Here is a 13,810-nt window from a genome sequence, read left to right on the forward strand (position 1 = left end):
CAGCGATTTCAAATACTAAAAACACTTGAGAATACCGTATCTCCGGTGAAAACTCGCTACATGTGCAAACGGCCCCCAGAAAGTCCCTAAGCCTCGTGAGGTTACGACTGCGTTTCTAGAACAAAAGAGGGTCCGTATAGCTCTATCGCCATATCTGGCTCAAGACCCAAGGAAAAATTGTCCCCTGTAATGCTACAACGCGATCCATAAACTTGGACAATATATGGAGACTCTTCCCCGGTCAGTTTTGCAAGGGAGCCCGGTACACTGCCAACGCTACAGTACCATGTTCAAAACGACTGCAAAGAACACCGCAACAATGAGGCTCTCGTTTGAGAAATCCACCAGGTGCGGTGTCCACCTTACTGGGGTATCCGATATCCGGAGTTTGCGCCCCCAAGATACAATGCCCGGCAAGTAATAGAGCCAAGTAAATGATCATTATTAAACATGTAGAGATCAGTAAATCACATGTTTGTAAAACGCCTATATAGGTGAACAGCTTGTTTACTCCAAACCATTCCTGACTCCACCTGTCAGCTTACATGTCTGTTCTAGTCAATCTACCTGTGATTGGTATGGCGGGTAGGCTTTTACCTTCCCTATCTACATATATTGCGTCCTAAAGGAAGGATTGATATCCTGATAAGAATCCATCCTCTTACTAGGGAGAGCCACTTCTCTATCCCGATCTTTGGCTCGCGCGCGACTACCACATCCAGTTCCCCACAACCTCATACAGGAAAGAATCGCTAGTGGAGATAACTCATCGGACATGGTTGCAATGAACGTCCAAAAAGAGACTCGCATCCTTTGGGAACCGCGCAGTCGGGAGGCTTGTAGTTCCCGGGTTGAGCTATCATCAGTTCATGATGTCCCAATGTTCTCTTCCGTAGCTCCCGCTTTGGGTGACACTTTGATACCCAGCTGCCCCATCGATCCTCTTCTTTTTAATAGCGTACTATCCCTGGTCGTGTTTCCCCTCTTCTCTTTCCTAACAGGACTGGTGATATGAAGATGGAGTAGATATTGAAGCAACTCACGTATAAGTTGCTGAGGTCAAGATTAAGTCGATGAGTTCGTAACCATTACCAGAAACTCTCTAGGTTTTCTGCCCTTGACCACTTGTATTCCTTCGCCTTTGTATATGATAATGCGTTGTTCTTCCAAGACATGGATTAGATTCCCTAAAATTGGTGAATATCCCTGTGATTTGGAAGCTGTGGAGCACATCTCTTGAACAACTCAGCTCGAGTCACCTTCAGGGGTTGATTTATTGGATCATCCACCTTCCAGAAAGCCTCTGGTGATATTTTTCAAATGCAAGTGAACATCAGGGGCGTAGAAAGAACATGGAAAGCTCATGGCCCCCAATCAGTGGAGTTGCAGGAGAGCTCGTCCGCGGATTTGGGAACCCAAAATAACGTTTGACAACTAGATGCCATGCTCATAAGTTACCCCTTTATCTAGTTGACTACTCCACTCAACTTTGTTCAACCTAGTCAAGCTCATCAACGAGTTTTCTCCTATTGGTGACTAAACTCTAGCAACCAAGCAGTGACTATAGTATTCGGCAGGCTGATACCAGTTTCAATGAAGTTGTACCATCAGTAAAAGAAGCATCAGCTAGGCTTGTATTACATCCGCGTATAGCTTCACTTTTTTTCACAATGAAGGTTCTCTTTTACCAGAGCGAAACATTGACTTGAACCAGCTCTTGGTTGAGGCACTACGAGTAAGAAAGACGGTGTACAGGACACGCATCATGGTTCAAGACAAAATCCACCAGGAGGACCAGTCAGTATAGTAGAAGTACAATTATTGAAACAGATATTCGTTACAAGGATGGTACACACGTACTCTATGAATGTGTCCGCCTATTATCATTTACTAATTTAGGCTAAAAATCAATGCAAGTCTCTATGCAGATTTCCTAATATTTAGAAGGTTCATGCTGCCTTAATTCTTCTAGTAGGCATGTTAGCACTGCTGCTTACATTAACTAGGGTCCTCTTTGTGCAATGATCTTAGTTACTGCTTATTAGTTTCTAATAGCGTATTATTCTTCCCCTGTTACCGGAGAATAAAAAATCCCCCTTTCCCTTGTTGTTTGAATCAGTGATTTGACAAGCGGTTCAACGGAGGGCGCGAGCAAAGAAGGATTCAATAAATCAAGCGCTTGTAGGCAGCAATGCGACCTTGGGTAATGATCTATTGTCCGTATTCATGATTCAGCAGGGTTGTTCATTCAGCTGGATGATTCGCAACGAGTTTTTCTTTTGGCTTATGTATATCATCTTATACTTGTGATGCTGCTCAAGGGGCGAAAGAGCTTTCCATGTCTAGGTTGGCCCGCGAACCGGCTTCAACTTTACTTGATGGAACCCGTCGGTACTGGCGCCGGAAAATTGCGCTGAGTGGCTTGGATAGTCTCGATCGTTGGTGTCAGCTTTCCCATATGGTGATCGGCCCGTCTTGGGCGTCACGAAAGCTTCATGCTCAGCCGCTCACTATTGGCTTGTATCCTATTTACGCGTATGTTGGTGGAGATCTAGGTAGCATTGATTCGGTCCGTCGCAGCTGAATTCCTGGGAAAAGAACGTGTAAGCTGTGGCAGTTTGTCTTAACGGTTAGTCGTATTGATGCTGTCTCAATTCTTGGTGGAGACTCATTGCGTGGCACCGATATCCCAGCTGCTCCCATGCACAAACCCCTCCACCGTGTCATACCCCTAATCGGCTCTGAGGCTCCTTCACGTCCAAGGAGGAATCGAAATGTTATGCTTACGACGCCACTAATGCTAGCACGTACTCTTAGCATCACGGTATGGGTATGCCCCTGCATCTAGTGTCTCATTAGAAGTACCGGCCAGCTACGTCCACGGTATTCATTACGCATAGCCACATGTAGATGCCCACGTGCTCGACCCCTGGAAGTCTACAACTCACATGTGGTAGAGCTGATCAAATGTTACACAAAATGCACAAGTGCACATCCATTACGACGCTACTTTTATACGTTGTATTCTATATACGAGTTCATGAGCATTGCTTACTCCGTGAAAAAAATTAGTAAAATAAATAGACACTGCTTGAAGCACCAGGCTTGTAAACAACATGTAATATTATATGCGATATCGTATAATATTTGAATGTTTCTAAGCAAAGTGGTTGCTCTAGGCTTAAGACATCGGTAGACACTGCTCCATTCTCAAGTTCCCAAAACCGCAATCGCCCTGGGTTGTATTGCATCTACGATCAGCGCGACTAACCCCTGTCTATCGATTTCCGTTTTAAGCCCCGGGCCGATCCCGATTTGGCTCGGGGTTTGATGTGGATCCACGATCCGTCAACGGCGTAGATACCCTGTAAATCATGCCATCATGCAAGGCACCCCTTATATCACGGGGCGTGTGTTAACGAATCCTGAGTTGTCATTGATCATGGGCCCGTCTCTCCGTATCTGGGTAGCAGTGACCCGAGAACTCAGTATCTAGCCGGGTTTATCTTCGCGCTCTTAAAAAATGGCGGGGAAAACTTGGAAGGAGTAGCTTCAACCTTTACCAAGCAGTTGCAGTATTTTCTTTTCTAATGATCTCTTTGTTCAACAGATCAGTGTTTTTACTTAATGTGATCAAAAACTGTTTCATTTATCTATTTTTCTTCATATTAAAGCAAGATCTCTAATGTCCCCAGATACTCTGTGTATACAATAAAAGCTATGATACTACAAGTCAAGCGTCTCAGAGCATAACCTACATAGGGCCGGCAAAAACTTTCGGCATTTGATTAAGCCGTCTCACTGCGTCTCCGTATCCAGTCTGTACTTTGTATTCCAAGTGCAAGTAATTTTCCCACCCCCTCCCATTACACTGGGTATACTGGGTATTCGTGTGATACGATAAGGCGCAACTTGACCACTGAGGGGAAGAGTTGGCCGTCTCCACATCTCTCATTGTCCCCCTGCTTTCATTTCACTCACGCTTTGCTGCTTCCGGCAAGTTTTGGCGTTGTATCCAGCTTTTCAGCTTGGCTGCGCCCAACGCAGTTATAAGACATTGATCTGTCGTAAGAAGCGGACTCTGCAAACAGAGCGTATCTTTGCATCTAAGACACCGCGTGTTTGAATTGCTCCAAGAGGGAAATGTGAACTCGTAGCTACTAGGTACTGCGCCATTGTTGTAATCTTGGCATAGATATTCCTTTCAAATCGTAAAAGCTTCCAAATTGTTCCTGCTCGTAAAGCGTGCTATGTTGCCACAGTTAGGCTGCCCGTGCTTTATATGCAGCAGCGGAGACTCGGCGTATCCTCTGGTTGCGCTTGCTCCCCAACCGAGCGCCTCTGCGTCGGATAATTAACTGATCAGGACGTGGGTTCGTCACTATGGCCCAACGCTGGCCCCAAGACTCGTCTCTTATATAGGTAGTGCGACCTAAAGATCCAAAGGGCTTCTAAGCTGCTTCTCGTTGGCCACAAGGTTATGATTGCACTGCGTCAATAACTTCAAGATGAGCGATACGCGAGAGCCGGAAGGCCCTTACCCGCTTGGCAGCTTGCCGTCCTCGTCTTCTCCAGATACCTCAGATCTTGAGTCTCCTGCTACGTCGCAAGATAGAATCAAAGAGCAGAACCAAGTGCTCGCATCAGAGCAAGATGGCGAGAATGCGCAAGCAGAGTCACAGTATATCACCGGCTTTGCGCTTTGGGTGAACATGATTTCTCTTATGCTTAGCATTTTTTTGATCGCCCTTGACATGGTACGCATGACATCTTCTTTTTTCTTCAGCTGTTTCAAAGGTTTTTTCATCGCATGTTTTTACTTGTCTTTTTTTTGCCTGTAACTATGAAATCGTTACTTATCAGACCTCTCAGACCATTGTCGCGACCTCTGTCCCTGCCATCACCAACGACTTCCATGGCATCAAAGACCAGGCCTGGTACGCTTCCGCTTTCTTCCTGACCGCTGGCGGCTGTCAGTCGACATGGGGCAAGATTTACCAAAACTTTCCCCTCAAGTTCAGCTTTCTCATAGCCATTTTCATCTTCGAAGTGGGCAGTCTCATTTGCGCTGTGGCCCCTTCGTCATCAGTCTTCATAGTAGGCCGTGTCATTGCCGGTATTGGGTCATCTGGTGTCGGCTCAGGCTCCTATACAATCGTCGCTTTCATTGTAGAGCCCAAGAAGAGAGCGAACTATACCGCGATACTTGGAGCGATTTTTGGGATTGGAAGTATTCTGGGTCCTTCAATCGGTGGTGCTTTTGCTGCTGATATCACTTGGCGATGGTAAGAAACGCATCTGTCTTCGAATCCCCCTCGTAAGAACTTTGATAGCTGAAACGAAACTCCAAGGTGCTTCTACGTCAATCTCCCTATTGGTGTCCCTCCCGTCCTCGGCGTCATCTTTTTCCTTCGCCTTCCGTCTATCGCTCGCCCCCGACAAGCTCCGTTGAAAGAGAAGCTGCTCCAGATGGATCCGATCGGCTTTGTACTGCTGCTGGGAGGCATCGTCTCATACCTCATAGCTGTGCAATACGGCGGCGTATCGCACGCTTGGAACTCTGGAACTGTCATCGGTCTCCTTGTGACTTGTGTTGTGGCGTTCATTCTTTTCGGATTCGTTGAGATGTGGCAAGGTGAAAGAGCGACAGTGATTCCTCGGCTCTTCAAGAAGCGTTTTGTTGGACTGTCGATGATTTACATAGCCTTTCAAGGCGGAGCCCTCTATGCTATGGTCTACTACCTCCCTCTCTACTTTCAGGCCATCCGAGATGATAGTGCTGTGCTTGCTGGTGCTCACACCTTGGCTTTTATCATCCCGGGCATGCTCTTCATTCTAATTTCTGGCATCATCACCACAAACACAGGCATGGTCACGGTTGTCATGTTTGTTGGATCAGCCATCGCAACTCTTGGCTGCGGCCTTAGCTATTTGTTCGACATCAATACCAATACAGGGACGTGGATTGGTATCCAGATCGTGTGCGGCATAGGCCTTGGCCTGGGGTTCCAGATTCCCCTCTCTACAGCTCAGGCGAGTGTTGAAGCGGCCGACTTACCAGCCGCCACTGCCATGTTATTGGAGTTTCAGACACTTGGTGGCGCCATCTGGGTGTCTGCAGCGCAAGCCGCTTTTGTGAACCGCTTGCTGGTCGGTCTGCCCAAATTGGCTCCCAATGTGATCCCAATGGAGGTTATAGCTACCGGTGCTGGAGATTTGCGAAAAGTCTTTTCACCAGCAGATCTACCAGGCATTCTTGCAGCTTACTCTATCGGTATTAGGGACGCATACCTCCTTATCTGTGCAATTGTTGGGGTTTCCATGTTGGTAGCTGCAGCAATGCCATGGAAGAGGATCGACCCAGATGCAATCAAAGCAGCTGCAGGTGGAGCTTAACATGGAATGCCCGTTCTTTGCATTTAGAGTTTAGTAGCGCGTGGGGAAAGCATTTGTATATAAATGGACATGTTCTTTATCTTACAATGGGTTGGACGGCCGTGTCAGAAGGCAGGATAGTTACACTTTATGCTTGAATTTACTGCATTATTTTCTTCTCAGACGATTACACCTTCAAGAATGTCTTGTATTTATCAGTCATAAGATCGCAATAAACATAGAGAGCACTTAGATTCTGTTCACTCAGGAACTTCAGATGAAAGCTGTCGTGGCGAGTAAACGTAAATTGGACGAGAGTCAGGTCGTGAAACCAAGAAGGCAGATGGCTATAGCACCCATCGTAGTTGCATGAACTATTTCTACCTGATCACAAAGTACCATGCTGGTGCAAAAATGAGACTATTTGGCAGGGCAGGAGTGCTGAAGAAAATATAGCCTTTTGGGAGCCTGGTTATGAAGTCTGATAGCGCGGGTATATTTCTCTTCTGTTCGTAAAATAGGCTGATTTTCTAAGCTTGAACAAACAACTAACTCTGACAAAGCTCACGATTATCTAGAAGAGAAAGAAAACAAATGAAATACAATCTTGTTGCGGGACCTAAGATAAAGGCCTTGATATCACTAGTATAATAGCACCATTCCTAAAATCAAAACATATTAAAAAGTTGGTTCCAGATAAAACTTTGTTCGCCCAGAATATGCCTTCAAACTCTCTGTATCGCGTCGGTGCAGACCACTCTCTGAATTAGTTGCTGATTGCCTGCAGCGCCTCCTGAACAGGAGCAGAGGGTAGCTCAGCCAATGTCTCCTCCCACAGCTGAGTGGCAATCTCTTTGCCCTCTGGCTTGTAGAGTAGAGCAGCCAATCTATAATCGAGGACGTTAGTTATGAACATCAAGATTGAATATCATTGGCTTGAGGCTGTACTTACGGGCGAATCTCTCCATCTTCTGTGTATTGTCCATGCGATGCTTCGCCAAAAGAGACTCCCGCATGCACGATGCTGCGGGCGCCAACGGGAGCTGGCTTGCCGAGTGCGCGGAATCCCAGCCTGTAGAGCGTGCCAAGGAAATGACCGTCGCCATCACGGACGATTTCGGTGCCGTAGCACAGGCCCGGGTTGACCAGGTTCAAGACGACGTCAGAAGACGGCACCTTTTCCACGAGCTTGCTCACGCCGAGCTGGCCCAGCAGCTTGCTCGTTGCGTAGCGCTCTGCGTGGTTCCAGTTCTTGGGGTCTGTCTGCTTCTTGTAGAAGGCAAGAAGCGGGCGCTCTTTTCTCTCCTCGAACTTGGCCCAGGAGGCCGTGTCGGATGAGACAATGGTGAGGCGTCCTGGCTTTGTCTGCGCCTTCTCCTTGAGAATCGGCAATAGTAGGATTGACAAGAAGATGGTCGACAGGTAGTTGACCTGGATACTGTCCTCGTAGCCGGTGGACGAGTGGAACTCTTCAAACGCCCGATAAGAACCGGCATTTAGGATCGCAATGTCGAGGCGATCCAGAGTCTTGGTGCGCTCTGCAAACTTTTGAATGGAATCGTATGAGAGCATGTCAATCTCCCAGACCTCAATCTCGCCCTTGAAGTCTTTTCGGCCGGCAAGCAGATTTTCCCGAGCCTTCTCGCCCTTGGAGACCGTGCGCACAGCCATGATCAGCCGGGCAACGCCCAGATCAAGAAGCTGGCGGGCGGTTTCGAGGCCCAGGCCAATGTTGGAACCGGTGACAATTGCTGTCTTGCCGGCAACCTGCTCAGCGTCCTTTTTGTCCACGAGCGGCGTCTTGCCGATGAACTGGCGATACGCCCACGCCTTTCTGCCGGCCTGCTTCTCGGCAGCGGCGAGGGTGAACTCGGGAGTGCCCATTTTGTTGGTGGGTGTGGGTTTCGGGGGAGAACGAGAGCGGCGGGACAGGAACGAGCAAATCGCCATGGACTGTAGTGGAGGAATTGGAGTTAAGAAGAGTGACTGTGTCGCAACAGGCAGAATCAGCGACTTATATGGACGGGCAGGAGGAGGACGAGGGGCCGTTGTTTGATGGCGGGGCACTGATTGACGTGATGTGACATTCTTATAGCACCCTCGAACCAACGAGCACGGCATGGGCAGTCCTGCCGACTATCCTTTCACACGTGTAACTGGTGCAGAGTCGCATTGAACAACCAACAAGCCGGAGGGATTATGTGGGGCTGGACAATACACCGAACAAGTGAATACGATTATATAATTCAGCCAGAATAGAAGTAGCATTCCAAGCATACTAAGCATATTAAAACTAAAATGATATAAATGACTTTTTATTTTTATTATTTCTTTTACTAATATACTGATGCTTTATCCCTTAGTGTGTACCTTGTAACCTGCTACTTGTGAAAACACCGAGATAAGAAAAGACACGCTCGGGGTGTGCGAATATCATGCACGGAGATCCTTTTAGCTAGCACTAGCAAAAGGAGGGGCACTACACGGCTCTTGGGCACCATCGGAGATTCCCAATATAGCCTAAGATGTCTGGATTGTCTGGATAATCCGGCCGTCCGTTCTACGAAGACCAATTACGATTAGCAAGCATTGTAGGTACCTGGTAATAAGACAATACTTGGAAAGTTGACTAGCTTGTTCAAAGAAATATGACGCCTGAGGACATGTCTGATTTCAGCTTTTGTACAAGGACAAAGTACACGACTGTGTAAAAACTAGGGCTAACCGTTTAGAGCTTTGATGAGGTATTGCAGCTCGCTACACGTTCCTGATAGAAAGTATGTAGCTAGAAAACAGTAATAAAGCCAAGTTTGACGTATAAAGAGAGTGAGCCTCTTTTGTTCGATGGAAACAAAACAATCTTACCACGCAATACGACACTCAGCTGCAGCAATCGTTTTATTTTCTGAAAATGAAGAAATCCCCAGCTAGATCGAATAATTCCTTAACTGTTTTTACAACATGGCTTTAATAGCTGTAAGCTGCTCATTCAAAGTACGTTCCTAGTTGGCAACAAAGTACACTATTTCGTATCATGTACTGATTGATCAATTAAACAAGTCCTCTCAATTACGTTCCGTCTCTTGAAAAGATTCAATTGGGCGCAAAAAGTCTGTTTATATGTATTCATTGGTATAAATTGGTCAAGTCTTCGCATAGTTATTCAGTCTAGCTAGTCATCTACAAACATTCATTTTTCTTTCCCAACTTCTTTAATCGTTTTAACCGAACATCCCTATTTCCAACTCGCCTTTCTTACTTTGCTTGCATTTGGGCGGCATTGAAAACTGGCATTGTGTAATGAGGGAGAGGCTATTTCGGTCCGTTGCCCATGGCGGCGTATTGCGCCGGATCGACGCCCGCAGCGGCAGCGGCAGCGGCATATTCCAGCTGTTGACGCATCTGAGCAACTTGAGCAACTAAAGGAGAGGTTAACAATCATTGCGTCTGAGATTTGAACAATGCCCCGTGTGTAGCAAAGAAGATAGCATCTGCTGGACTTTACGTACCAAGGCCTGCACCAAGAGCGGCATTTCTGAAAGTGCCAAAGAAACCAACTTGAAGGGTAACCTGGTCAGCGAAAGAAGAAAGATCAACATTCTTTAAGGCTGGCTTGTCTTCTGAGAAGAATTTCGCTACACGCTTCGCTGTCCATGACGGGTTCTCGTCACCTGGTGCACAATATTAGATACGATGCTCATAAAGTTGTCTGGAAAAGAGACATACCCAGCCAGTGGCCTGCCTTGGGAACCACGGCAGTGCTCAAATCTGTCGATACTCTTGCGTACAAAACACGCATGATATCCTCATTGCCGTTGCTTGCTTCTCCTCCAATTGCAAGCACGGGAATATTCAAAGGGCTTGGGCCCAGGTGGCTTTGGAAAAATTGTGAATCTGCATGGACTGTGGCGGATGAATAGACACCCAGCATTGATCTGAGAAAGCCAGGCTTGGAGATACTTGAAGTATATCGGTTGATCGTGTCCTCGCTGAAGCTGGTGCCACCAGAGTAGCTGCCCTTGTAGAAATACCACTGTAGAAGCTGCTTTTCCTTGCCAGTGACGAGAAACTCGGCAAAATCAGGAATGGTAAACGCTGAGAGTTGCGGGTTGCCGTACAGATCCATGTAAGGGCCAGGCGACGCTGCCTGCTCATAGCCAAAGCCGGGGAACAAATATTCAGCAATGGCCAGCCTCTTCACCATAGAGGGATGCTGGATCGCGAGAGCTGTAGCCATGCCGACTCCACTGTCGTGCGCAAAAACGTACGCAGACGTGATGTTCAAAAAGTCCAGCACGCCCTTGAGATCGCCAGCAACCGTTTCACAAGTATAATCCTCATTTGGCGGAATGCTGGAATCTCCAGTACCACGGACGTCTACCGCAATGACTGTGTATTGCTCTGCGAGAATGGGGCCAATGTGTTGCCATGTCAGGCTGAATTGAGGAGTGCCATGCACAAGAAGCACCGGCGGGCCTGAGCCTGCGTAGCGGAAGTGAATGCTGACGTCCTGAAGAGCAACACGTCCATGCTCCCAGTCATCAAAGTTTGACAATCCGGCGTTGACTGTTAGGGGGAGCAACGAGGCTCTGAGGAGGTTTGTGAGGCGCACCATATTGTTCATTGGTGCAAAAGATGATGGATGCTACAATCACTTGCTCGAGCAGGCCAAGCATCGATACTAATATCTGCTATAAAGTTGATAGCTATAGCAGTTTTACATGACAGTCTATTGCATCCATGGCGCATACTCGTAATACGGGGAATCTAGATACGGCTCGGTCCTCGTTCATTAGCTTATCTAGATCTCACCGACAGAATGTCATCCTTCGGCATTCCTGCTTGCTTACGTAGCCTTGCACTAATTCAACTATCTTATGAAAACGCAGCCAGCTAGTTGCTATGCCCACTAAAGATCACGTTTTTGTTATTCTATCAAGTGTTTCGACATAAGCATGTATCGAAAGTCCCCACCTTCCATGGGAGTAGAGAGGTATCCCTGTTGCCACATTGAAAGATGGAGATCAGGAACGCTGAACAAGAAACCACGCCCCCCCAAAACCCCCTCAGCTTACGGGCTGTCACTAGTGCTGCTTCTAAACCCTAAACGCTTCGGCCCGGACTGAAGTGGGAATAATGATCTGCAGAATCATCACCAGGTGGAGGCGCTCAAATGCTCACAGCCGCTTGCCCCCATTAGGTAATCATCTGTTTTCCGTATCTCTCAACAGGCTCAATGGCAGTTGAAGCTCGAAGCCTCGATAGCAGTGCTCCCATCAATACTGTAGTCTCAGTTTATCGAGGTTTACCTTGACATAGAGAGCTGGAGAGTGTTATAAGTTGCACGAGGCAGATTTCACAGCTGCCTTGACAGGCTAGTTTGTGCGGCAGCCTTTGTAATTGTGGCCGGTGTGACGATCCCATTCAGCTGGGATTTTAACCAAATAATTGCCACTTTTTTGATGAATTAGCATGTGATAAGCTCATAACTCTGATTTCGTACACTATCGTGGCTTTGAAACAGTTGAAAAGAGGTCGCAGTGCCGTCGTGCATGTTTAAGAAAGCTGAATGTGCACAGAATCCCTAGTAAATGCAGAAGAGATGTTGCATTTGAGTCCTGTGATCACATAACGAGAATCAAAGTGGCATCATGGCATTGCATTGGCTGAATATCTTTTCATAGCTTGGTTACATGAAGAAGCGTTCTAGCTTAGAACTCTCGGAACAAAACGCAAACCCTGACAAAACCTCTGTAGCATCCATACTCGGGGCTAGGTTCAACTTCAGCTCCAGCTTCGGCTTAAAATTCCCTACTCTCGCCAATGTCGCACACGTCAAAAACGCCATCTTCAGGAATACCCTTACGGCGTAGTGCCTCCTTCAGAATTCTGGGCGGTTCTTGTACTTCCTCATGAGTCAGTGCCCATGTTCCCCAATGGATGCCCATTGCCCTCTTGCACTTTGTGTCTGTAAAGATCTCTACTGAATCAAAAGGATTGGCATGCATAGCTGAGAAGGCAACCCTCGGATAGTACGCGCCAATGGGAATGAGTCCCAGATCGAATGGTCCACGATGTTCTCCAATCTGTTTGAATTGAGGGCACCGAGGCAGGTGATCCCAGTCTGGGCCATAGTCATCAGAAGCCTTGGGAACCTTTGGCACGGCACGGTATCCTGTGTCGCCTCCAAACCAGACCTTTTTACCGCCTGACTGGACAGCCCAAGAGGCCCAGAGCGTTGTGTCTCGGTCTACGTCAAAAGGGATACGACCCGAGGTGTGCTGACAAGGCAGACATGACAGCTTTGCCTGGATGGTCTCCTCTTTGCTATCGCCGCCTTGAGCTTTGATGGTCATTTCAGCATCTTCCCACCAGTCAAGCTCCGTGACATTGGTCAGCCCCGCTTTGCGGAACCATTTTTCCAAGCCCAGACCAACGAAAAATTGTGCCTGAGGGTGCGCCTTTTGGATCTCAAGCACTGAGTTGTGAGAGAGATGATCGTAGTGGCTGTGGCTGATTAGAACAGCGTCAATGACTGGGATATCTTTAACATCGCAGGGGCGTTGGGTGAAGCGTCGAGGCCCTAAGAAGCTGACTGGAGAGCATCTATCTTCGAACACCGGATCGAAGAGAACTCGTAAGCCTGAGGGGAACTCGACATAGTAGCATGCGTGGCCGAGCCAAGTAGCACGAAGTTTCGTCGAGGCTTTTCGGTGTGGAAGCCACTGGGGTCTCCTCACGGCGATCTTGGAGAGTGTGGTATCTGGGATTTGGAGCTCGCCGCGGATAACCGGCCTAAATTAGAGCTTTCTAGTAAGCAAACAAGAATACAATTAAATCTGAAGAGAAAGAAATAAAGCACAAAATAGGAATATTGTTCCAACTTGTGTAAGAGAAAACTCACCAGACGACGTTTTTGAGATAATGAACAAACTCGGGGTGTTCGCCATACGAGGGGTATGGGTTCCTGAAGCGATGAAAGACACCTTGATTGTAAACATGGTGTGGATTGGAGACGGCTTCTTCTGGCAGGTTTATCCTGCCTTGAAGCTTGCTAACAGCAATCTCGTAGTAAAGAGACTGCTTGAGGCTGGAGAGGGAAGTCATGATTATTGGAGGCTTGCAGAGGCAAAGCTAAGAAAGTAGCACATGCGGAGAAAATTGTTTCTACTAATGCCTCATAACAAAAAAAGGAAAAAGTAAGGCCGAGCGTTGGTGGAAGAAAAGAAGATACGTGCATATAGTCTACATGTACCATGTGCCAAGATGGTTGGAGCTCCTACCACGCGCAGTGTACATGCATGAACACATGTATACAGATTAGTATGAAAAGCTACTACAAGTTTTCTTGATACAGTATTTATCTTAATTTACTTCAAAGAATTTCTACGACTTTCATAATATTCCTTACAACTTTCTATTCAAATCTGTTCAA

At 47.2% G+C, this 13,810-nt stretch overlaps 4 protein-coding genes across 4 annotated transcripts; 1 reads left to right on the forward strand and 3 right to left on the reverse strand.

Annotated features, from left to right (window-relative positions):
* Positions 1 to 4,508: 4,508 nt before the first annotated feature.
* TGAM01_v204480 (SGE1) lies at positions 4,509 to 6,396 on the forward strand (the record flags this gene model as incomplete). The annotated part of the gene is made up of 3 exons (XM_018807719.2): positions 4,509 to 4,757; positions 4,864 to 5,285; positions 5,352 to 6,396. The coding sequence occupies 3 exons, from the start codon at positions 4,509 to 4,511 to the stop codon at positions 6,394 to 6,396; spliced, it is 1,716 nt and encodes a 571-aa protein (XP_018659057.2).
* Positions 6,397 to 7,141: 745 nt separating this feature from the next.
* TGAM01_v204481 (short-chain dehydrogenase) lies at positions 7,142 to 8,325 on the reverse strand (the record flags this gene model as incomplete). The annotated part of the gene is made up of 2 exons (XM_018807720.2): positions 7,142 to 7,262; positions 7,328 to 8,325. The coding sequence occupies 2 exons, from the start codon at positions 8,323 to 8,325 to the stop codon at positions 7,142 to 7,144; spliced, it is 1,119 nt and encodes a 372-aa protein (XP_018659058.2).
* A 1,362-nt stretch (positions 8,326 to 9,687) lies between these two features.
* On the reverse strand, positions 9,688 to 10,999 carry TGAM01_v204482 (hypothetical protein; the record flags this gene model as incomplete). Its single annotated transcript, XM_018807721.2, has 3 exons — positions 9,688 to 9,794; positions 9,885 to 10,046; positions 10,102 to 10,999. 3 exons carry the CDS (start codon positions 10,997 to 10,999, stop codon positions 9,688 to 9,690), a joined length of 1,167 nt encoding a protein of 388 aa, XP_018659059.2.
* A 1,177-nt stretch (positions 11,000 to 12,176) lies between these two features.
* Positions 12,177 to 13,482, reverse strand: TGAM01_v204483 (hypothetical protein; the record flags this gene model as incomplete). The annotated part of the gene is made up of 2 exons (XM_018807722.1): positions 12,177 to 13,170; positions 13,280 to 13,482. The coding sequence occupies 2 exons, from the start codon at positions 13,480 to 13,482 to the stop codon at positions 12,177 to 12,179; spliced, it is 1,197 nt and encodes a 398-aa protein (XP_018659060.1).
* Positions 13,483 to 13,810: the final 328 nt, after the last annotated feature.

Source organism: Trichoderma gamsii (assembly GCF_001481775.2).
Source record: "Trichoderma gamsii strain T6085 chromosome Unknown Scaffold_13.2, whole genome shotgun sequence".
Taxonomy (NCBI): Eukaryota; Fungi; Ascomycota; class Sordariomycetes; order Hypocreales; family Hypocreaceae; genus Trichoderma; species Trichoderma gamsii.